This window comes from Carassius auratus, unplaced genomic scaffold (genome assembly GCF_003368295.1).
Source record: "Carassius auratus strain Wakin unplaced genomic scaffold, ASM336829v1 scaf_tig00013688, whole genome shotgun sequence".
NCBI lineage: Eukaryota > Metazoa > Chordata > Actinopteri > Cypriniformes > Cyprinidae > Carassius > Carassius auratus.
Window position 1 is genome coordinate 92,495 of NW_020524428.1, and position 23,160 is coordinate 115,654.

General features: G+C 34.4%; 1 protein-coding gene across 1 annotated transcript in view; it reads left to right on the forward strand.

Moving 5' to 3' along the window:
• Positions 1 to 22,618, forward strand: part of LOC113074100 (fibrillin-2-like) — a 71,981-nt gene extending 49,363 nt beyond the window's left edge. Inside the window, exons 42-65 of the mRNA XM_026246822.1 lie at positions 278 to 349; positions 434 to 559; positions 634 to 759; positions 3,162 to 3,287; positions 3,373 to 3,489; positions 6,073 to 6,201; positions 7,805 to 7,924; positions 8,902 to 9,027; positions 10,447 to 10,599; positions 11,892 to 11,954; positions 12,039 to 12,164; positions 15,110 to 15,229; positions 15,933 to 16,055; positions 16,140 to 16,271; positions 17,160 to 17,285; positions 17,363 to 17,569; positions 18,337 to 18,462; positions 18,548 to 18,670; positions 18,811 to 18,927; positions 19,010 to 19,138; positions 20,368 to 20,487; positions 20,578 to 20,809; positions 21,918 to 22,077; positions 22,244 to 22,618. Coding sequence (XP_026102607.1) covers positions 278 to 349; positions 434 to 559; positions 634 to 759; positions 3,162 to 3,287; positions 3,373 to 3,489; positions 6,073 to 6,201; positions 7,805 to 7,924; positions 8,902 to 9,027; positions 10,447 to 10,599; positions 11,892 to 11,954; positions 12,039 to 12,164; positions 15,110 to 15,229; positions 15,933 to 16,055; positions 16,140 to 16,271; positions 17,160 to 17,285; positions 17,363 to 17,569; positions 18,337 to 18,462; positions 18,548 to 18,670; positions 18,811 to 18,927; positions 19,010 to 19,138; positions 20,368 to 20,487; positions 20,578 to 20,809; positions 21,918 to 22,077; positions 22,244 to 22,618 — 3,374 coding nt within the window. The remainder of the gene's footprint in view (positions 1 to 277; positions 350 to 433; positions 560 to 633; positions 760 to 3,161; positions 3,288 to 3,372; positions 3,490 to 6,072; positions 6,202 to 7,804; positions 7,925 to 8,901; positions 9,028 to 10,446; positions 10,600 to 11,891; positions 11,955 to 12,038; positions 12,165 to 15,109; positions 15,230 to 15,932; positions 16,056 to 16,139; positions 16,272 to 17,159; positions 17,286 to 17,362; positions 17,570 to 18,336; positions 18,463 to 18,547; positions 18,671 to 18,810; positions 18,928 to 19,009; positions 19,139 to 20,367; positions 20,488 to 20,577; positions 20,810 to 21,917; positions 22,078 to 22,243) is intronic.
• Positions 22,619 to 23,160: the final 542 nt, after the last annotated feature.

Genomic DNA, 23,160 nt, shown 5'->3' on the forward strand with positions numbered 1-23,160 from the left:
TATATATATATATATATATATATATATATATGTGTGTGTGTGTGTGTGTGTGTGTGTGTGTGTGTGTGTGTGTGTGTGAATAAATAAATAATTTGGATCTTAGCTTTTGATAAAATGAAATAAAATAAAATGAAAATGTTACATAAAAATGTAAAATGCATTGCATCACATAAAAAACTCTCTCTATCAAAAAAATACATATATAATTCTAACTATTTTAGGCGGTCTTTATTTGGGTCTTGTTTCTAAGACTGGTGTTTCTCTGTGTCTCCTGCAGCCGAGTACCAGCTGTTGTGTGGAAACCTGTCTCCTGGTTTCATCATCGACATTCACACGGGAAAACCCATCGGTGAGTCGCCTTGAGCATCTCACTTCATCAGCACAAAGCTTTGCATGATCGCTTTCATAGGAGCGTTGTGTTTGCTCTCCTCAGATATCGACGAGTGTCGCGAGATCTCAGGAATCTGCACGAATGGCGTCTGCATCAACCAGATCGGCAGTTTCCGCTGCGAGTGTCCCATGGGCTTCAGCTACAACAACATCCTGCTCATCTGTGAAGGTACGGCGCTCTGCTGCCTCCACACTGGAGACCGCAGTCGTGTTTCTTGACTTAACACCGTCTGTTCGCCACAGATATCGACGAGTGCAACAGCGGCGACAACCTGTGCCAGCGCAACGCAAACTGCATCAACATCCCCGGCAGCTACCGATGCGAGTGTTCGGCCGGCTTCAAGCTGTCGCCCAGCGGAGCCTGCCTCGGTGAGTCCACCAATGAGAAAAGATGTGTTTTTGAGTTTTTGAAGTTGTGGCATTCAAACTCAAACTGCATTTGCATTAAATGCATTAAATAAATTACAATTAATTGCACACAAAATTAGCGCAATTTTCTGCTCAAAACCACTTCCTCAACTTCAGCAGGCGCAGAATGTGCTGGTATGAAGTTATTGGTTTTGAAAGCGAAACAAATAATGCAACTGTCAATATTTTCAATGCAAACACACTTACCGTATTTTTCGGACTATAAGTTGCACCTGAGTATAAGTCGCATCAGTCCAAAAATATGTCATGACGAAGAAAAAAACTAAATAAAAAAATAAGTCACACTGGACTATAAGTCGCATTTATTTAGAACCAAGAACCAAGAGAAAACATTACCGTCTACAGCCACGAGAGAGCGCTCTATGTCTTCAGTGTAAACTACAGTAGCACAGAGCAGCATAGAGAGGCATAGAGCGCCCTCTAGCGGCTGTAGACGGTAATGTTTTATATTGGTTAATTTCTCTCGGTTCATGTCAAATTAATTTTGATAAATAAGTCGCACCTGACTATAAGTCGTAGGACCAGCCAAACTATGAAAAAAGTGCGACTTACAGTCCGGAAAATACGGTACTTTTTATTCAGATAAGGTTCAAAATGAAATGCACCACATTTAGAAACATCTGTAGCGTTTACATAATTAACATGGTTTTGGTTGTATTATTTGTATATATTTGGTTGCATTTGGTCGTATATATTTCAAAGCGATGCTGGTGTACATTCTCTAATCATTGTGGCAACAATAATTGAATGTAAAAATATTAATTAACTTTTTTTTCTTAAATTGAGACTGAAAGAAAAACTGAAGACTGAAAGCCACAATGACTCCTTAAATTATGTCTATGTATTTTTTAAATGACATTTCTTCAGAAACTAATCCACCTATTTATTCTAGTAGAATTTCCACCCTGTTACTTGCACAATCCACCCCGTTAAGTTTATAGACCTAACAGGGTGGAATCTAACAGGGTGGAAAATTTTGAGCTCAATTAGCCATAGCTGATTGAGTGAACAACATTTAGCTAGCTAACCTTCTACAGATTAACAGAACTTTTATAACTATGTCAGATTTGTTTTTAAATCGTTTTTGATAGGACAAACATTCTCCATAATCCATCCTAACAGGGTGGAACTTTTAGGGCGGGACAAGCAGGATAACATTTCAAAAACAAAGAAAAAAGTTGAAGCTTATCTCAGTTTGAATTCCAGTTGGAAAGATAAATTATGTCACTTCTAGGAAATGGTTGCAATGAAATTGCAGTCGGTTTTGGAAGGCGAGAAAGTATGTACTAACAGGGTGGAAAATGACTTTAGGGACATGATAATTAAAGAAAAATAACTGAAAATAACTATATTTTCACATGATTTATATGTATTATTAGAGGCGCTTTAGCCCAGTCTATAACATAATTAAAACAAATTGAGTTTTTTTATAATTTCATGGTTTATATTTATTGTTGAAGTTGATTACTTTGCACCATGGACATAATAGTATTTGTAATTTCTATTATCCCTAGACTCATTTCAGAAAAAATGTGATTAAATAAATCATTGGGACATAAAAGTCACTGTATAACAGGAATGATCCATATATATATATATTAAGGTATTCGCCTTCAAAAACCAATGGAACTAATGTGGCTGATTTTCATGATCACTTTAGTTGAACATTATGGAACCATATGGGTAGCAATATTTAATTTGGAATGTAATATGCAAAATGAAACATTGAAGCCATAAACCGAAATGATCAAAACGTAGACGGACCAACTGTCTTGTCCATGTTCTCTCACTTAAATCCTCTTCTTGAGATTTGAGTCTCTGACCTTCTGCAAGCCCCGCCTTGTTCACGCAGTGATTGAGGGTTCATGCAATTAAGAAAAATAGCATTTAAATGATAATTTTGCCACAGTTTTTGCTTGAACATGTTAGACATATCTAATCATTTCTGTAATACATTTTAATTTTAATTTTGCAACTTATAAAGCATTAAAATTAGTATTCATTTGACATATTAAAACTAGTGTATGAAATGGCAAATAAAAATTATGTAATTTCATTTTCATTTTGCACCAAACGTTGCACAAATGTATTGGAAAATGTAAATGTGAATACAGAAATGCATTGCCATTTTGCATATTACATCCCAAATTGAATATTGCTACCCATATGCTTCCATAGAACACACTTTTTTTGTGCATTCGTTCCTGCAAAACTGTCCTAACTTCTTGCTGTCAGAGATGTTTATCCACATCTTCATCAGATTTGTTACGAAGCACAGACTGTTCTCCAGTAAAGAGCTGTGAGTTTGATGGGATCTTGTCGTTGTTCTGGTGTTGTGTCAGACCGTAACGAGTGTCAGGAGATCCCGAACGTCTGCAGTCACGGCGAGTGCATCGACACTCAGGGCAGTTTCCGCTGTCTGTGCCACAACGGCTTCAAGACCACGCCGGACCTGACCATGTGCATGGGTGAGTGTCTGTGTGGTTTCTGTGGTGTCAGACGCTCTGAGGCGAGTCTGGCGTGTGATCGGCTGTCTCTCGTTGTGTCTGGCAGATATCGACGAGTGCGACAGACAGCCGTGTGGAAATGGTACCTGTAAAAACACTGTGGGCTCCTACAACTGCCTGTGCTTCCCCGGCTTCGAGCTGACGCACAACAACGACTGCATGGGTAAGACAGATTCAGTTCAACTACTACAGCTTCTGTACGCTTTTTAGATTGACAAAAAAGAGCCTGTTGGATTTATACAGAGATAATATGTTTCCATAATCTGATTACGTGTTAATTTATTCCTTTTTCTTTTAATCATAATAAAACTTTACAGTTTTAAAATTGATATAAAACTTTTTCTAGTGTGATTTTAACCATTTAAATTTTTAAATAAATAATTAACCATTTAATATCACAAAGAAATCTGATTATGTTAAATTATTCATTTTTCCTTTAATCAGAATAAAACATAAATATTTTAAAATTGATTTGAAACTTTTCTAGTATTATTTTAAGCATTTTACTCTTTAAATACATAATTAACCATTTAATATCGTGGAAAAATTATCGATTGACAAAAAAGAGCCTGTTGGATTTATACAGAGATAATATGTTTCCATAATCTGATTACGTGTTATATTATTCCTTTTTTCCTTTAATCAGAATAAAACATTAATTTTAAAATTGATTAAAAACTTTTATAGTGAGATTTTAACCATTTAACTCTTTAAATGAATAATTAACCATTTAATATCGCAAATAAATCTGATTGTGTTAAATTATTCTTTTTTAATTTAATCAGAATAAAACTTTGATTATAAAATTTATATAAAACTTTTTCTAGTGTGATTTTAACCATTTTACTCTTTAAATACATAATTAACCATTTAATATCGCGGAAAAAATCTGATTACGTGTTATATTATTCCTTTTTTCCTTTAATCAGAATAAAAGATTCATTTTAAAATGTATTTTAATCTTTTTCTAGGGTTTTTAACTATGTATCCCTTTTAAAAAATAATTAACCCTTTAATATCGCAAAGAAATCTGATTATGTGTTAAATTATTCCCTTTTCTTTAATCAGGGTGAAACTTTACAGTTTTAAAATTGATTTAAAACTTTTTTTAATGTGATTTTAACCATTCAACTCTTTAAATAAATAATTAACCATTTAATATGTGTTTATTATCAGCATTAATTGCGTATTGTTGTATGAGTTTGAAATAGTTTAAAATAAGTTGTCTAATTACAAAGTTTCCTTGTGATTACACATTTCTTTATGATATTAAATTAACTATAAATTTATGAGTTTAAATGGTTAAAATCACATAACAAAAAGGTTTCAAATAAATAGTAAAATTGTAAAGCTTGATTTTTATTAAAGGAAAGGAAAGACTTTAATCTTTAATGCTGATAATATGTAAATTTATTTACAATATTACATGGTTAATTATGCATTTAAAGAGTTGAAATGGTTATAAATCACATATTAAAAAGTTTTAAATAATTTCTTTACATTTAAAAGTTTCGATAATATGTAAATTTATTTACAATATTGCATGGTTAATTATGTATTTAAAGAGTTGAAATGGTTAAAATCACATAATAAAAAGTTTTAAATAATTTCTTTACATTTTAAAGTTTCAATTAGATTAAAGGAAAGGGAATTTGTTTTACATTTTGTTTTGTGATTTTAACCATTTAGATTTTAACTAACAAATTAATATTAATATTAGTATTAATATTAATTTATTAGTAAATAAGCAAACTGACATTTTACATTTTAAAATGCACATAAAATACATTTATTTTGAATAGTGACATTTACTATGTAAATTCTTTAAATACATAATTAACAATTTAACTCTTTAAATAATGCATATTATCAGCAGTAAAGGCAAACATGTTTCCTTTTATTAAATCAGAATACAATTTTACAATTTTAATGTATTTTAAACTTTTTGTGTCCTGATTTTAACTATTTAAACTCCTTTAAATGCATAATTAACTACTTTATATAATAAAAAATAGCTTATTATCATCAACGTTTCCTTTCATTTCTTTAGAACGAAACTTGATACATTAAAAAAATTTCGTATTGTGACTTTAACCAGTTAAACCTTTGAAATGTATAATTAACCATTTAATGGTGTAAATAAATTTGCATATGCTCAGCAATAAAGACTGAGATGTTGAATTGTCTGAAATTTAGAATGAAACTTTACCATTTAACTTGTATTTTAGGCTTTTTATATCGTGTTTAAAATAATAATTAGCCATTTAATGTCTAACATTCAAATATCTTGAATATATGAATAGATTTGCATGTCAGCAATAATATAAATCCCACAGAAGATGCTTATATTCTTGTTTTAATGTGGTTTTCAAAGTGTTAATTTTATGCAATTTCATAATTAAAGTCTGTTTTACAGTTTGTTATTTAATTAAAGAAATGCATTTTGCCTTTTTAATATAAAATGTCCCTTAAAGTGCGTCAAAGTAAATGTTTTTGCATCAGCAAAATGTAGGGTATTAATCTTTTGAAATGAAATGTTATGCTAAATGAGAGCAAAAATGTATGTGCAGAGATAACGCAGTAATGAAAATGAAATGTAGGCTAATACTCCTGGCTTATTATTTTGGATGTTTTTTGAAAATCTTACTGATTCTGTAGGTTGAATGTCAGACTTTTTGTTGTCACAGTGAAAGCAGAGGAGGTTTATGGTTGTTTGGGGTTAATAGTGTGATGTGTTCGTGTTCAGATATCGACGAGTGCAGCGTTCACTCCAGTCAGGTGTGCAGGAACGGCCAGTGCATCAACAGCATGGGCTCCTTCAGGTGTCTGTGTCTGGACGGGTATAACCTGACTCCGGACGGCAAGAACTGTGTTGGTGAGACTCGCTGATCGTAAACCGGCTCATCAACCCATTGTCTGTTTCTGTATAGATCATCAGTCCACTCCTGTAGTGTGTTAACCCTTTACAATCCTCACTGGAGATCCCTGAAACCTCTCTATTGATCAACATGGCCTTCCAGTGCATCCAGAGAGATAATTAAACACCTCAACATCCATACGATTGATTCAGAGAGTGCAGATCTCCAGAGAAAACTCAGAACTAGTTCAGAAACACATCAGACACTGAATTAGCAAATATACGATACGATACGATACGATACGATAGCAAAGATAAGAGTAATCACACTCATAAAATAACAGTCCCCATGATTTTTTTGTTTGTTAGCAATACACATATTTATTATGTACATTTGATACCTGTAGCATGTTTTTATAGTTGTACTTGCAGAAAATATTGTACAAATTTAATTGCTAACTTATAAATACTGCAAATAGTTTTAATATATCTTATTATATTTAATATATCTTATATAGCCATTAATAAATATTATTCTATTTTATACCTAGTATAAATTTTTAAATAAAACATTAATTTGCTTAAACATTGATAATGTATGAATATATGTGTGTATATATATATGTGTGTGTGTGTGTGTGTGTGTGTGTGTGTGTGTGTGTGTGTGTGTGTGTGTGTGTGTGTGTGTGTGTGTGTGTGTGTGTGTGTGTGTGTGTGTGCGTGTGTGTGTGTGTGTGTGTGATAATTGGATAATGTAGGGCGTTTTATTATTTGCATCTAGTGTAAATAATACAACGAAAAATAGGTATGTATAAATATTAATTAAATATAAAATATGAATTAAAAATAGCTTTATAAAGATTAAATGTATCAATATTTTGCAACATAATTAGATAGCAGGGTGTTTTATTAGTCATATTTAGCATGAATTTATGTTTTACAAATGAAATGTATACATATTTTACATAGAATAGATTTTATATTAATAGTTTTTAATGTATTTTAAAGAATGTGTAAATATAATTCAACCATTATATTTTATTATATATTTATATAATATATACATATTATTTATTTTATATAATGGATAAACATTAAGTTAAACACTATTTTTTTAGATACATTTGTGTGCCAAACACTGCTTACATTTTTTAAAAAACATATCCTGTTATAAAAGCTGCCGTTTTTCATAATTTAACCTGTTAACTGCCACTTGGCCCCTCGGTGGGCCCTCTACGTTTACTATATTACAATTAAATCCTAATCTAATCATGACAAACTATATATCATTGGAAAGGTCTAAGACTCCTAAATAGATATTGTACCAATCTTATTTGTTAAAAATGCTGTAGGAAAACGACAGGAGTTCTGACATTTGTCAAAAAAAAGTCTTCTTTTGTTGCCTTTAGAAATCATCAGAAATTATATATGCCTTGAAAACATAAAATCTCAAAAATTCAGACATTGCATCACATCAATGTGAGTGTCAGTTAACAGGTTAAACAACATTTTTCCGATTGCTGTGTTGTCTGTAGTGTAGTGTGCTATGTAGTGCGTCAGCTGCAGTGTCAGTGTGATGTGGTGTAGACAGTATAATGTGAGGTGTGTGTCGTTGTGTCAGATATTAACGAGTGTGTGACGCTGCCGGGAGCCTGTCAGCCGGGGACCTGTCAGAACCTGGACGGCTCGTTCCGCTGCATCTGTCCGCCCGGATACGAGGTGCAGAACGACAAGTGTGTGGGTAAGAGTTCAGTGCAAGTCTGGCATCAGCAGATTAAAGAAGTCTCTTCTGCTCATAAAGGGTGCATTTATTTGATTAAAAATAGAGTAAAAATAAATTAATCTTGCTAAATGTTATTACAATATAAAATACTGGTTTATATTTAAATATCCTTTAAAACTTAATTTATTTCTGTGATGCAATGCCGAATTTCTCCAGTGTAAAGTGTCATGTGATCCTTTAGAATTATCAATGTCGCAATACTTTTTTCAGAATCATTTGATGAATAATAATAATAATAATAATAACAAATAGCTTTATAAACATTACATTTATCAAATAATAAATAATAAAATGAAGCTTTGTGTCACAGAATAAAGTGTTATTTTACATCATCATAATATTTCACAATATTATTTGTTCCCCGTATTTTTGAATGAATAAATGCAGCCTTGATTAGCATAAGAAATTAAGAAATAATCGTTCTGATGGCAGACTTTTGAGCAAGTTTGAGCATTTTGTCATGATTAAGGATTTCCATCAGTTCATAAAGAGAGTCACTTGCTTCATTCCTGAATGATTCAGCCGTTCGAATGAATCAATTGAATGAATGATTCAAAGATCAAATCAGTGACTTGCTGCCACCTGCTGGTGGATTTAGTTTCATTTTTAACACATAATTTCAGTCAGAAGCACTTGTTCTCCTAATTTAGAAATGTAGGTGCACTTTCTCATCTATAATAAAAAAATTCTGATCAATATTATATTTTTAAATTAGCAGAACAAGCACTCCTGATTGTAATGTGTTAAACATTTAACTAAATCCACCAGCAGATGGCGGCAAGTCACTTATTTTATCACTGAATCATTCATCAAATTGATTCGTCAAACAGCAGAATTCACAAAAGTCTTTAGAAACTGACGGAAATCCTTCATAGCGCCGTTAAACTTGAATCCCTGTGTACTTCCACACGCTCTGACCTGTTTGTCCGCAACAGATATCAACGAGTGCAGCGTGGAGCCCAACATCTGTCAGTTTGGCTTGTGTAAAAACACCCCGGGCAGCTTCCAGTGTCTCTGTCCGCCTGGCTTCGTGCTTTCAGACAACGGCCGCCGCTGCTTCGGTGAATATTAATCTTATTTTATTTATTATTTTAGGTGAACCACTTTATGAAGTAGATCTGTGTGCAACAGCAGATTTTTACTGCATTAATCTGTGTATTGAATCATTGTAATGTTGTTGTATCTTTTATATATATATATATATATATATATATATATTATATATATATTAATTTGTTATTAAATATTGACATATTTTTATTTTATAAAAAATATGAAAAAAGTTTCATAATTAATAAATTGTTCTAACTTTTATGAAAACATTTTGTAATTTTATTTTTGTTCATTTAAATTCAACAAGCAAATTAATAATTTAATAAAATCTGTTTCATGTGAATAATTAATCGCGCTAAATTCTGTTTTTATGTTTGCCATTTCTAACTTTTGTTTGTTAGTAAAGTCATGTATAATTAGTTGTATTACATTCATAAATAAAATATGTTTATAATTATCCATTTGTTTAAATATCTATATTTATATTTTTATATTTATATTTTTAATGGAATCAGACATAATTGTTTTTTTTATTATATATTTAGCATGTTTTTTTATTAAACTAAATTTAATTAAATTTATTAAAAGATTAAATATTTATAAACAGGATTACAGTTTCATACATTTAATAAACTTTTCATGAATAAATAATTTACATTACATTTATTAGTTTTAATTTTGATCAGTTAATTAATAAATAATGTTATATAACAATGGAGTTAACAGTAAACTGTTTTCATTTGTATATCAATTTAGCCATTGTAATTTACATAGTTTAATTAAACAAAAAAATATAATTATTTAATAAAAATTGTTTTATACAATTAATAACTCATTCCAATTTTTATTTAAAAACCTAGTAATTTTTATGTATCGTTCAATTTGTCGTTTAAAAGTGTTTCATGTTACTAGTCATTTTAATTTTGACCACTGAATTTAATAAACATTTAATAATTTAATTTTGACCATTTAATTTAATGAAATGTTTTATACAATTAAGATTTTAATATCTTAAGTATATAATATCTTTAGTATGTCAAACAAAAGTATATGTATGCATATTTTTTATAGAGTAATAATCTTTCATATATTTTATATAACATGTTGTCAATGTTTTGTGCGAATGTATAAATTAAGCAATTATTCTTAAATATAAATTAGTCTAAATACTGATATTTTGCAATTGCATTAGATTATATACAGTGTTTCATTGGTTGTATTAAGCATGAATTTATGTTACATAAAATACTTTTTAATTTATAATACATTTATATAAGTTCTTTATACAGTGTTGTAATTTATAACTAATATTTTATGTATGTAAAGAAAGAGGTAGAAAAACAATATAAACCTTCATGATTTCTCACATGGGCGTTCAGTGAAGTGCAGTGTCTGAGTGTTTTCTGCTCACGTGTTTTTGTGGTCAGACACACGCGAGAGCTTCTGCTTCACACGCTTCGAGGCGGGCAAGTGCTCCATCCCCAAACCTCTGAACACCACCAAAGCCAAGTGCTGCTGCAGTCTGCTGCCGGGCGAGGGATGGGGCGACCCCTGCGAACTGTGTCCACGAGAGACCGAGGGTCAGTCACTCATCAATATACAGCTCCACACATCAGCACTTGTGTCCAACAGCAGCCAAATACAGTCAGTTTCTCTAGAAGGAAACGTTAGATACATTTAAATGGGAATAAACGTATGAGTTAGTATTATAGAAAGTAAACATGAATTATTTAATGCTATTGAAGGATCTGAACACATATTTCCACTTCTAAGATGTATTCAGATTTGTTTTTTTATTATATATTTTATTTAAAAGATATAGGGATAAACATAAATGTTGTAAGAACAAATTAGTTGATTTAATTATATATATATATATATATATATATATATATATATATATATATATATATATATATATATATATATATATATATATATATATATAATTATATTGTATTTTTGTAGCAATAGTAAAAAAAGAAAAAATTGTATGGGTCAAAATTATTGATTTTTCTTTTATGCCAAAAATCATTAGGATGTTAAGTAAAGATCATGTTCCATGAGGATATTTAGTAAATTTCCTACCGTAAATATATCAAAACTTCATTTTTGTTTTGTAATATGCATTGCTAAGATTTCATTTGGACAACTTTAAAGGTAAATTTCTTAATTTTTTTTTTTGCACCCTCAGATTCCAGATTTTCAAATAGTTGTATCTCGGCCAAATATTGTCTGATCCTAATAAACCATATATCAAGGGAAATATTATTTATTCAGCTTTCGGATGATATATAAATCTCATTTTCGAATTTTGATTTGTTGTCATTATAATTTCTAATTTAGTTTAAATACTAAATTAAATATTACATTTATTTTTCATAATATATTTTAATAAAAAAGTAATAATTTCATAAAAATGTTTTACATAATTTAGATTATTATAGTTTTTATTAAATAAATAGTATTTTAATGCTGATCGTATCATGGAGAAAAAAAAGTTAATTACATTTTTTTATAAAATAAATCATAAATAGTTATTTGGTTATTTTAACCATTTAATTTAAATTCAAATGATATATATATTTTTTAGATATTTAGTTATTAAATCGTTCAGGATGTGAGAACAACATTTTGTAAGATTAATTTTGATTATTGAATTTAGCAGAAAGTTGATTTAATTAATAAATCCTTTCTATCTTTTATTATTTCTATTTTATTATTCATAATATATTCTAATAAAAACTGAATCATTTAATAATGTTTTATATAATTTAGATTAATATTTAAGGATGTCAAACTTACTTTTTAATAATTTTTTAGAAATCAGACTCTTGTCTCCCAGTCATTTTTGAGTGTTTTTCTCCCGCAGCTGCATTCCACACGTTGTGTCCCTACGGTCACGAGGCCATCCTGAGACCAGAAGGACGAGAAGGTGAGAAAACCTGTTAAATTCTGTCAACTAAAGCACTTCACCTTCCCACAATCTCCGGTACTAATGTCTCGTTTGGCTCCACAGACATGAACGAGTGTGTGGAAAACCCGGGCATCTGCAGCAATGGCCTGTGCATCAACACGGATGGCTCGTTCCGCTGCGAGTGTCCCTTCGGTTACAACCTCGACTTCACCGGCGTCAAATGCGTGGGTGAGTTCACAATAAACTCATTCCAGATCAGAGTCACTAGCCATTTCTCAATTCCCAGTTAACCTCAGTTCACTTTATTTTGGCTCTTCTTGATGATTGCGGGAAGGTTGTGGGTTCAAATCCCTGGTTGATTAGACAGATAAAGACGAGCTCTCGATCGGAAAGTTGTGGGTTCAAATCCCTCAGAAACTAAAAGTATTAAGCTGATAATAAAAGAGTTTTGCAGGAGGGTTATTAACAGTCTGGTGGTTGATTAGACAGATACGGACGAGCGCTCGATCGGAAGGTTGTGGGTTCAAATCCCTCAGAAACTAAAAGTGTTAAGCCAATGATAAACAAGTTTGACAGGATGGTTATTAACGGTCTGATGGTTGATTAGACAGATACAGACAAGCGCTCGATCAGAAGGTTGTGGGTTAAAATCCCTCAGAAACTAAAAGTATTAAGCCAATGATAAACAAGTTTGACAGGATGGTTATTAACAATCTGGTGGTTGATTAGACAGATACGGACGAGCTCTCGATTGGAAGGTTGTGGGTTCAAATCCCTCAGAAACTAAAAGTATTAAGCCAATGATAAACAAGTTTGACAGGAGGGTTATTAACGGTCTGATGGTTGATTAGACAGATACGGACAAGCGCTCGATCAGAAGGATGTGGGTTCAAATCCCTCAGAAACTAAATGTATTAAGCCAATGATAAACAAGTTTGACAGGAGGGTTATTAACGGTCTGGTGGTTGATTAGACAGATACAAACGAGCGCCCAATCGGAATGTTGTGGGTTCAAATCCCTCAGAAACTAAAAGTATTAAGCTGATAATAAAAGAGTTTTGCAGGAGGGTTATTAACAGTCTGGTGGTTGATTAGACAGATACGGACGACCTCTCGATCAAAAGGATGTGGGTTCAAATCCCTCAGAAACTAAATGTATTAAGCCAATGATAAACAAGTTTGACAGGAGGGTTATTAACGGTCTGGTGGTTGATTAGACAGATACAAACGAGCGCCCAATCGGAATGTTGTGGGTTCAAATCCCTCAGAAACTAAAAGTATTAAGCTGATAATAAAAGAGTTTTGCAGGAGGGTTATTAACAGTCTGGTGGTTGATTAGACAGATACGGACGACCTCTCGATTGGAAGGTTGTGGGTTCAAATCCCTCAGAAACTAAAAGTATTAAGCCAATGATAAACAAGTTTGACAGGAGGGTTATTAACGGTCTGATGGTTGATTAGACAGATACGGACAAGCGCTCGATCAGAAGGATGTGGGTTCAAATCCCTCAGAAACTAAATGTATTAAGCCAATGATAAACAAGTTTGACAGGAGGGTTATTAATGGTCTGATGGTTGATTAGACAGATACGGACAAGCGCTCGATCAGAAGGATGTGGGTTCAAATCCCTCAGAAACTAAATGTATTAAGCCAAAGATAAACAAGTTTGACAGGATGGTTATTAACAATCTGGTGGTTGATTAGACAGATACGGACGAGCGCTCGATCGGAAGGTTGTGGGTTCAAATCCCTCAGAAACTAAAAGTGTTAAGCCAATGATAAACAAGTTTGACAGGATGGTTATTAACGGTCTGATGGTTGATTAGACAGATACAGACAAGCGCTCGATCAGAAGGTTGTGGGTTAAAATCCCTCAGAAACTAAAAGTATTAAGCCAATGATAAACAAGTTTGACAGGATGGTTATTAACAATCTGGTGGTTGATTAGACAGATACGGACAAGCGCTCGATCAGAAGGATGTGGGTTCAAATCCCTCAGAAACTAAATGTATTAAGCCAATGATAAACAAGTTTGACAGGAGGGTTATTAACGGTCTGGTGGTTGATTAGACAGATACAAACGAGCGCCCAATCGGAATGTTGTGGGTTCAAATCCCTCAGAAACTAAAAGTATTAAGCTGATAATAAAAGAGTTTTGCAGGAGGGTTATTAACAGTCTGGTGGTTGATTAGACAGATACGGACGACCTCTCGATCAAAAGGATGTGGGTTCAAATCCCTCAGAAACTAAATGTATTAAGCCAATGATAAACAAGTTTGACAGGAGGGTTATTAACGGTCTGGTGGTTGATTAGACAGATACAAACGAGCGCCCAATCGGAATGTTGTGGGTTCAAATCCCTCAGAAACTAAAAGTATTAAGCTGATAATAAAAGAGTTTTGCAGGAGGGTTATTAACAGTCTGGTGGTTGATTAGACAGATACGGACGACCTCTCGATTGGAAGGTTGTGGGTTCAAATCCCTCAGAAACTAAAAGTATTAAGCCAATGATAAACAAGTTTGACAGGAGGGTTATTAACGGTCTGATGGTTGATTAGACAGATACGGACAAGCGCTCGATCAGAAGGATGTGGGTTCAAATCCCTCAGAAACTAAATGTATTAAGCCAATGATAAACAAGTTTGACAGGAGGGTTATTAATGGTCTGATGGTTGATTAGACAGATACGGACAAGCGCTCGATCAGAAGGATGTGGGTTCAAATCCCTCAGAAACTAAATGTATTAAGCCAAAGATAAACAAGTTTGACAGGATGGTTATTAACAATCTGGTGGTTGATTAGACAGATACGGACGAGCTCTCGATTGGAAGGTTGTGGGTTCAAATCCCTCAGAAACTAAAAGTATTAAGCCAATGATAAACAAGTTTGACAGGAGGGTTATTAACGGTCTGATGGTTGATTAGACAGATACGGACAAGCGCTCGATCAGAAGGTTGTGGGTTCAAATCCCTCAGAAACTAAAAGTGTTAAGCCAATGATAAACAAGTTTGACAGGAGGGTTATTAACAATCTGGTGGTTGATTAGACAGATACAGACGAACACTTGATCAGAAGTTTGTGGGTTCAAATCCCTCAGAAACTAAAACTATTAAGCTGATAATAAAAGAGTTTGGCAGGAGGGTTATTAACGGTGTGATGGTTAATTGGACAGATACGGACGAGTGCTCGATCGGAAACCCCTGTGGAAACGGTACGTGCTCAAACGTTCCTGGTGGCTTTGAATGTTCCTGTCAGGAGGGCTTCGAACCCGGACCCATGATGACCTGTGAAGGTACGGTTAGGATATAAGCTGCACTGTATTCCACAATCATTTAAAAAAAATCATTTTTACAGGCATACTTATATTTTTTTATCATTTAATAAAATGTGTTTAATTTAATAATTGTTCACAAGTTTACAATAAAATCCAGCAATTTAATAAAAGAAATTGAATCATTTTAAGATATTTTATATAATACCAAATAATTTTATACAAAGTTTTATACATTCTATGAGGAAAATTTATATATATATATATATATATATATATATATATATATATATATATATATATACCAGATTAATTTACCTAAGAAGCATAATTTTTAAGCTATACATAATTTAAAGGTTTTATGTGCATTTATTTTTAAATATGCATTTTAATAAAAGTACTGATATATTACACAATCATGCTTCTTAAGTTAATAAATTTTGCTCTAAGAATGTATACATGTTTTATGGGGGGGAAAGTAGTTCAAATGCAACATTTTGAAAGTCTATCATAAATGATAAATATATTTTTATATATTAAATCATATAGTAAATTATGATGTAAAATTTAAAACTATAATGTATGTAATGTAAATTGAAAACATTCTATCTATAAAATGACACTTAATTCTTATTCTTCTTAAGAAAATTATCTTTGTTTTAAGGTGATTTTTTTTTATATAGTTGACACATTTCTCTTACATTCTCTTTATTCCGTGTGTCAGACATCAATGAGTGTGCGGTGAACCCACTGCTCTGCGCTTTCCGCTGCGTCAACACCTTCGGCTCGTACGAGTGCATGTGTCCGACGGGATACGTGCTGCGAGACGACAACCGGATGTGTCGAGGTCAGTGCGACTGATTCACCACACACACACACACACACACACACACACACAGGCCATCATCGCTCAGTCTCTCTCTCTCTGCAGACCAGGACGAGTGCGCTGAAGGGCTAGACGACTGCGCCTCCAGAGGAATGGCCTGCAAAAACCAGATCGGCACCTTCATGTGCATCTGTCCTCCAGGCATGACACGCCGCCCCGACGGAGATGGATGCATGGGTGAGAAAGTATGTGTGTGTGTGTGTGGACTGTTGGACTGAACAAAAAAAAATAATTATAATGATATAGGCGGAGATGAGGAATCGCACACTTTCTTCAAAGAATATGGTTTGTTTTTATTGGCGTCACACTGAATGTAGTAAATATTGTGTTTTGTCAAAGTATATTTGGTAGGGTAATTTTTCTAACAAATAAATTATTTTGTCATTTTGACAAATAAATATTTTGTCAAATTATTTAAAATGAATTTTGAATTAAATATTAAATTATTATTATATAACTATTATGCATGTAAAAAATGTACCCTAGTAAATAGACAAAAAACAATAGTTACTACATATATATTACGAAATATAAATTTTTATATAGTAATAATACTACTATGCAATATTAAAATAAACTTGGGTGACTGAAGTATTGTATTTTGTCAAACAGTTTAATAGGGTAAATTTTTATAGGATTTTTATAACATTAATGTAATAATTTTTGTTTTTATTTAATAGTTTTTGTAATATCCATACATTTTTTTTTGTAATTTATGTATCATTTATATATTTGTTTACCGTGCATTTTAATAACATTTAAATAACAGTAATAGTATTAATAATAACTTTTAAAATTACATGCAAAATTAACAAAATAATAACTGCATATAATATGTATATAGTAATAATATATTGTATGCAATATAAATAAATTATTAATACTAATAATGTTTAATGCATAAGTAATATTGTGTCATATATTATGCAATTATGCATTTTTGTTAGATTTGACATAAACCGTTATCTGTAATGTATGCTGGATATAATAAAAATTTGACAGTAACTTAGTCTCTTTTCTATGGTATGTGCTGATGGTGCTCTGTCTCTTGTGTGACTCTGGCAGACCTGAACGAGTGCCGCAGCAAGCCGGGAATCTGCAAGAACGGCCGCTGCATCAACACGGTGGGAAGCTACCGCTGCGAATGCAACGATGGCTTCGAGCCGAGCTCCACGGGCACCGAGTGCATCGGTAAGAGTACAAATCCAATTAAACTGCATTTGACTGAGATGGCTCTTTCTGTCTAACTGGCCTGTTGTGGTTGTCAGATAACAGGAAGGGCTTCTGTTTCACGGAGGTCCTGCAGACGATGTGCCAGCAGTCGTCCACCAACCGAAACACCGTCACCAAGTCGGAGTGCTGCTGTAACGGTGCCCGCGGCTGGGGCTCGATGTGTGAACTCTGTCCTCTGCCTGGAACCATCCAGTACAAGAAGATGTGTCCCCTCGGACCCGGATACACCACTGACGGCCGAGGTTACTCCTGAACGCCTTTACAGAGATTTCACTGAGCGACAGTTGGGAAAATAAAAACAGATGACCAGTCTTTATAAGAAAATCACTGCTTTGCTTCTTTTAGACCAATGCAATGATGTGGAAACTGATTTAAAATTACTTTGGACTATTTATTTGACACTTTTATAAATGCATTTGTTAAATATCTATTTAGCAAATGTGTTACTTTCCATGTTTGTTTATAATTATAAATAATTGCATTAATAATATTTTTGAATAAATATATTATAGTAAATAATTTATCATAATAATATTTTTTTTGACAAATTATACATTAAGTATCAAATATATTTCGAAAGATATGGAATATATATTTATAATCATGTTTTTATTAATATTTCAAATTAATTTATGGGTATTTATTTATGCATTTAAATATTATTTCATGCTTTTATATAAATACAGAAAATATATATTTTTTTTATATTATTTAGAATTTTTTATCATAATATTAATCATCTTGGACCAATTATACAAATTAGAAATATTAGAAATATATTTAATATGAATGTTCATATTTTACTAATACAGTACTAATATATATATACTGTAAACACACACACACACATTAATTTATTAATAATAATAATAATAATAATACAATATTAATATGAGTACTGTTCTTAAACAACAAATGCTACAGGTGTTTAGTTAAGTACTGAAATTTAGGCATTTCTTTTAGATTTAGGAAAGCATATATGGATACCATATCTACTGTATTTTTGCAGACATCAATGAGTGTGAGGTGATGCCTAACCTGTGTAAGAACGGCCAGTGCATCAACAGCGTCGGCTCCTTCCGCTGCCATTGCAACGTGGGTTACACCAATGACTTCACTGGCACTTCCTGTGTTGGTACGTTCTCCTCGCTCACCGTATTTAAGTGCTACACTGTTCTAAAAGACTATGTTTGATGCAATACTTGATGCTTTTCAATTAGATATGGATGAGTGCTCTCAGTCGCCCAAACCATGTAACTTCCTGTGCAAAAACACCGAAGGAAGTTACCTGTGCTCGTGTCCCAGAGGATACATCCTACAACCAGATGGAAAGACCTGCAAAGGTTAGTTCACAATTAATGGTTACTTTTTTCCATGTTGGGATAAGATCTGCTTATAAATCTGGTTGTAGTCATAATCCGTGCCAATGATCAACCCAATGTCTGCTAATTAAAAACCAATAAAAATGCTTTTTTGATCCCAGACTTGGACGAGTGCTCAACCAAGCAACACAACTGTCAGTTCCTATGTGTCAACACGATCGGTGGCTTCACCTGTAAATGCCCCTCAGGCTTCATGCAGCACCAGACGGCATGCATAGGTGAGTGATATGAACTCAAGCCTGCTAAATAACTGAACGGGTCATTCTGGAGATAAAACTGCCTTTATGCTTCATCTCTTAGACAACAATGAATGCAGCAATCAGCCAAACGTTTGTGGCTCCCGCGCCTCCTGCCTCAACACCCCGGGCAGCTTCAACTGCGAGTGTCAGAAGGGCTTCTCTCTGGACACCACAGGAATCAACTGCGACGGTAGGCTTCGCATTTTGGGCCCATGTGAAATTATTTTGCATTAAACAGCAAAATCGTGAGCTCCAAGGTTGTTGATCGCTTGTATATGCTTTTGTTGAATCCATCAGTTCACACTAGTTCATAATTGTGTTTAACAACACAATTCGTGTTGGGAAAACTACTATCCATGATGTGTGGTTTGTTATCTGGTTGAGATACGACTACCGTATTTTCCGGACTATAAGTCGCACTTTTTTTCATAGTTTGGCTGGTCCTGCGACTTATAGCCAGGTGCGACTTATTTATCAAAATTAATTTGACATGAATTAGGAGAAATGAACCAAGAGAAAACATTGCCGTCTACAGCCGCGAGAGGGCGCTCTATGTTGCTCAGTGCTCCTGTAGTCTACACTGAAGACATAGAGCGCCCTCTCACGGCTGGAGACGGGAAAGTTTTCTCTTGGTTCTTGGTTCTAAATAAATGCGACTTATAGTCCAGTGCGACTTATATATGTTTTTTTCCTCATCATGACGTATTTTTGGACTGATGCGACTTATACTTAGGTGCAACTTATAGTCCGAAAAATACGGTATTTGGAAATCTGGAATCTGAGGGTGCAAAAAAATCTAAATATTGCGAAAATCACCTTTAAAGTTGTCCAAAATGAAGTTCTTAGTAATGTATATTACTAATCAAAAATTAGTTTTGATATATTTACGGTAGTAAATCAACATAATATCCTCATGAAACAAAATCTTTACTTAATATCCTAATGATTTTTGGCATAAAAGAAAAATAATTTTGACCCATACAATAGCTATTGCTACAAATATACCCCAGAGACTTTCCCCTTCTTCTTTTTTCTTCTTTACTTTACTACTATTTCTGTGTTCCACTCCGTCTCGCGCACAGCTTTTAAAGCATATTCGACAATCACAGTGCCTCCTTTGCTCTGTTATTTGTGTGGACACAAAAATTGGGCTGCACCTTCCAATGATGAGCATTGTATCAAAGGACAAGTCCGCAAATTATTGGCCGAATTATTATTTTATGCTTCATGGAATTGTTTGTTTTGGTTGATGGCTTATAACACTTTAACGAAGCATTTTTCAAAATCCCAATTGGAAAAATGAATGTAAAAAATACTTCCGGATCCAAAATTGCTGAAAAGGTGGTCGGCCACCCTACGCCACCATGTATTAGAAACACATGCTAACCTGGTTTTGTTTACTTTCTTTCTTTCTTACAGACGTTGATGAATGTGGTGGAAACCACCGGTGCCAGCACGGCTGCCAGAACATGATGGGAGGATATCGCTGTGGATGCCCGCAGGGTTACGTTCAGCACTACCAGTGGAACCAGTGTGTGGGTAAGTATTTCTACAACGATAAAGTGTGATTTTTTTTTTTGTTTGTTTGTTGTTGTGCCGTTCTAATTTCTCCATCTTCCTTCCCCCTAGACGAGAACGAATGCTCCGGAAATCAAGCCTGTGGATCTGCGTCTTGCTATAACACTCTGGGCAGCTATAAATGCGTGTGCCCGTCAGGTTTCGATTTTGAGCCCTCTGCTGGTGGATGCCAGGATGTTAATGAATGTGGCTTGAACAATAACCCCTGCAGCTATGGCTGCTCCAACACTGATGGTGGATACTTGTGCGGATGTCCTGGAGGCTTCTACCGAGCAGGACAAGGGTGAGTATTTAAGACCCCGATAAACTTCGAGCAAAAACTAAGCACTTTCTTCAAAAGTTCAGCTCCAGCTTTCTCCAACGTACCCACTTGGATGTATTCTTCACTAGCTAGTTTAAGAGCTAAAGTCTAAGAAGGATTGGTCACGCAAATAGTTTGAACATACTGTATATAGCAGGGAGGGCATCCCTAATCTTGGAAAGCCACTGAGTTGCAGAGTTTAGCTCCATCCCTTATTAAATGCACCTAAAACAATCTAACCGAAGTCTTTAGGAATACATAAATTACAGTTTTTTTTTATTTGGATTGGAGCTAGGTTCTATCAGACAGTGGCATGAAGTTGGCAATCCCTTCTATAAAGCCAAAGTACATCCAAGCTAAGCAAAGTCACTGGCAAGACTTTCTCTTAGATATCAGAGCACAACCACGGGATTTACTTCCAGTCAGAGAGGATTGGCTCGTAGTTTACATTCTAAAGTGTTCAAAAGGGTTCAGGTATATCCTTAGAGATCGGAAAGGGATGTCTTCATACTTTTGCCATGTTCTACTCATATCCCTCGTTCGAGTTCACGTTTTGGTGACACACTCCTATATAGATTGTCAAGCAGTCTACCGTGGAGTCCCACCATCATGGGCTTAACAATGGTACAGGAATCCTTCTGAATCCTAACATGGGATATACTACAGTCTTGTGGACTCCATGGACCTCAAGGTCCACTGTCCTTCAGAATTTATGTCCAACCCCAAGTATTGTGAACCAAGGTAATAAAGGTATTCAGGATAACAAAAACTTCAAGGAAGGGGCAGGGGCAGGGGTCTCCAACCTTGCTCCTGGAGAGCCACCATCCTGCAGAGTTCAGCCACATCCCTAATCAACCACACCTGAAGCAGGTAATCAAGGTCTTCAGGGTTACTTGGTAATTACAGACAGGTGTGTTGGAGCAGGGTTGGAACTTGAAGTCTGCATGATGGTATCTCTCCAGGAGCAGGGTTAGAGATCCTTGCAGTAAAGGTTGTTGGCCCTTCAGGGTTCGGATTTGGACATTCCTGGCCTAAGCTGAATAATTACAGAAGTTAAAGAAAAATAATGTTTCAACCTTTTCGTTTCTAGGCACTGCGTCACAGGAGTGGGCTTCCAGGGTCAGTTTGGCTCGGAGGGAGTGGATGACGAAGAGTCACTGTCACCGGAGGCCTGCTATGAATGCAAGATCAATGGTGACCTTGGGAAGAAAGGTCGCCATAGGCGTAATGCTGGCGATAATGATCTCAAGGTACATTTTGAGTACTGTCCCTCTCTCTGTAGCCATCATGTTTTTAATATGGTCACAGTGCTAGCCCTGACCTCAATTCCTTACTCTATAAAGAGTATATAAGACTTAGGTCAAAATCTGTCTGAAGCTTCTTCTAATGTTTCCAACTGTTCTGTCCTGACCTTAGGAGACGGTGAGTATGGCCAGCTTGGATGTTCAGACTTCAATCCCAATGAACCTGAGTCTGGCGCAACTGCAAAACAAGGAACCCCTACTTGAATTGCTTCCAGCCCTGGAGCCGCTTGAGCACCACGTGCGCTACGTCATAACGCACGGAAACCAAGGAGAACACTTCCGCATTCTGGAGCGTCGCGATGGGAAGAGTGTTCTGCGGCTTGGCCGAAAGCCACCCCCTCCAGGTTTGTACCGTCTGGAGATCGCTAGCTTGCGTATTTTCGGTCCTCACAAACTTCAGCAAATAGAGGACCAGCACGACAGCGACTATTTGCTAGGTGAAATCGGCGATGCACTGCGCATCAAGCTGCACATCCACCTGCACTGAGACTGACCCTTGACCCTGTGCCCTTCACTGCAGGGCATTGGCTCTGAAAGACTGTGTCCATTTATTGCAATGTTTTGGGTTTGTTTTCATGTCAGCCCCCACAGATTCCACCAGGTTGGGTGGAATATGTACATATACAATCTTAAATTAGCAGGATGCATTCGCACTAGCATTAGCGCCCAATCAGACAATCTATTTAATTTTAGTATGGCTTTTACAGTTGTAAACTGTCAAAATTATCATGAAATCACATTTCAGTCTTTAGTGCACATAAAAACGATGCATTATAGATGAAAAATATAATGACCGTTCACTCACCTTGATAACTCACTGCAAACTGGGGTCAACGTTTATTCCATTCAGTATTTAGAATCATTTGTCAAGTATTTTACTTGACAATTGTTCAAGTTTTAACAGTCGAGGGTTCAAACAGCTTAAGGTTCTCGAGACTGAAACACATCTTTTTACATAAGATTTCTTGGATATCCTGGAGTTTTTGCTTGGGCTGCCACATTGCGTTACCTCATTTTACACACATAGAC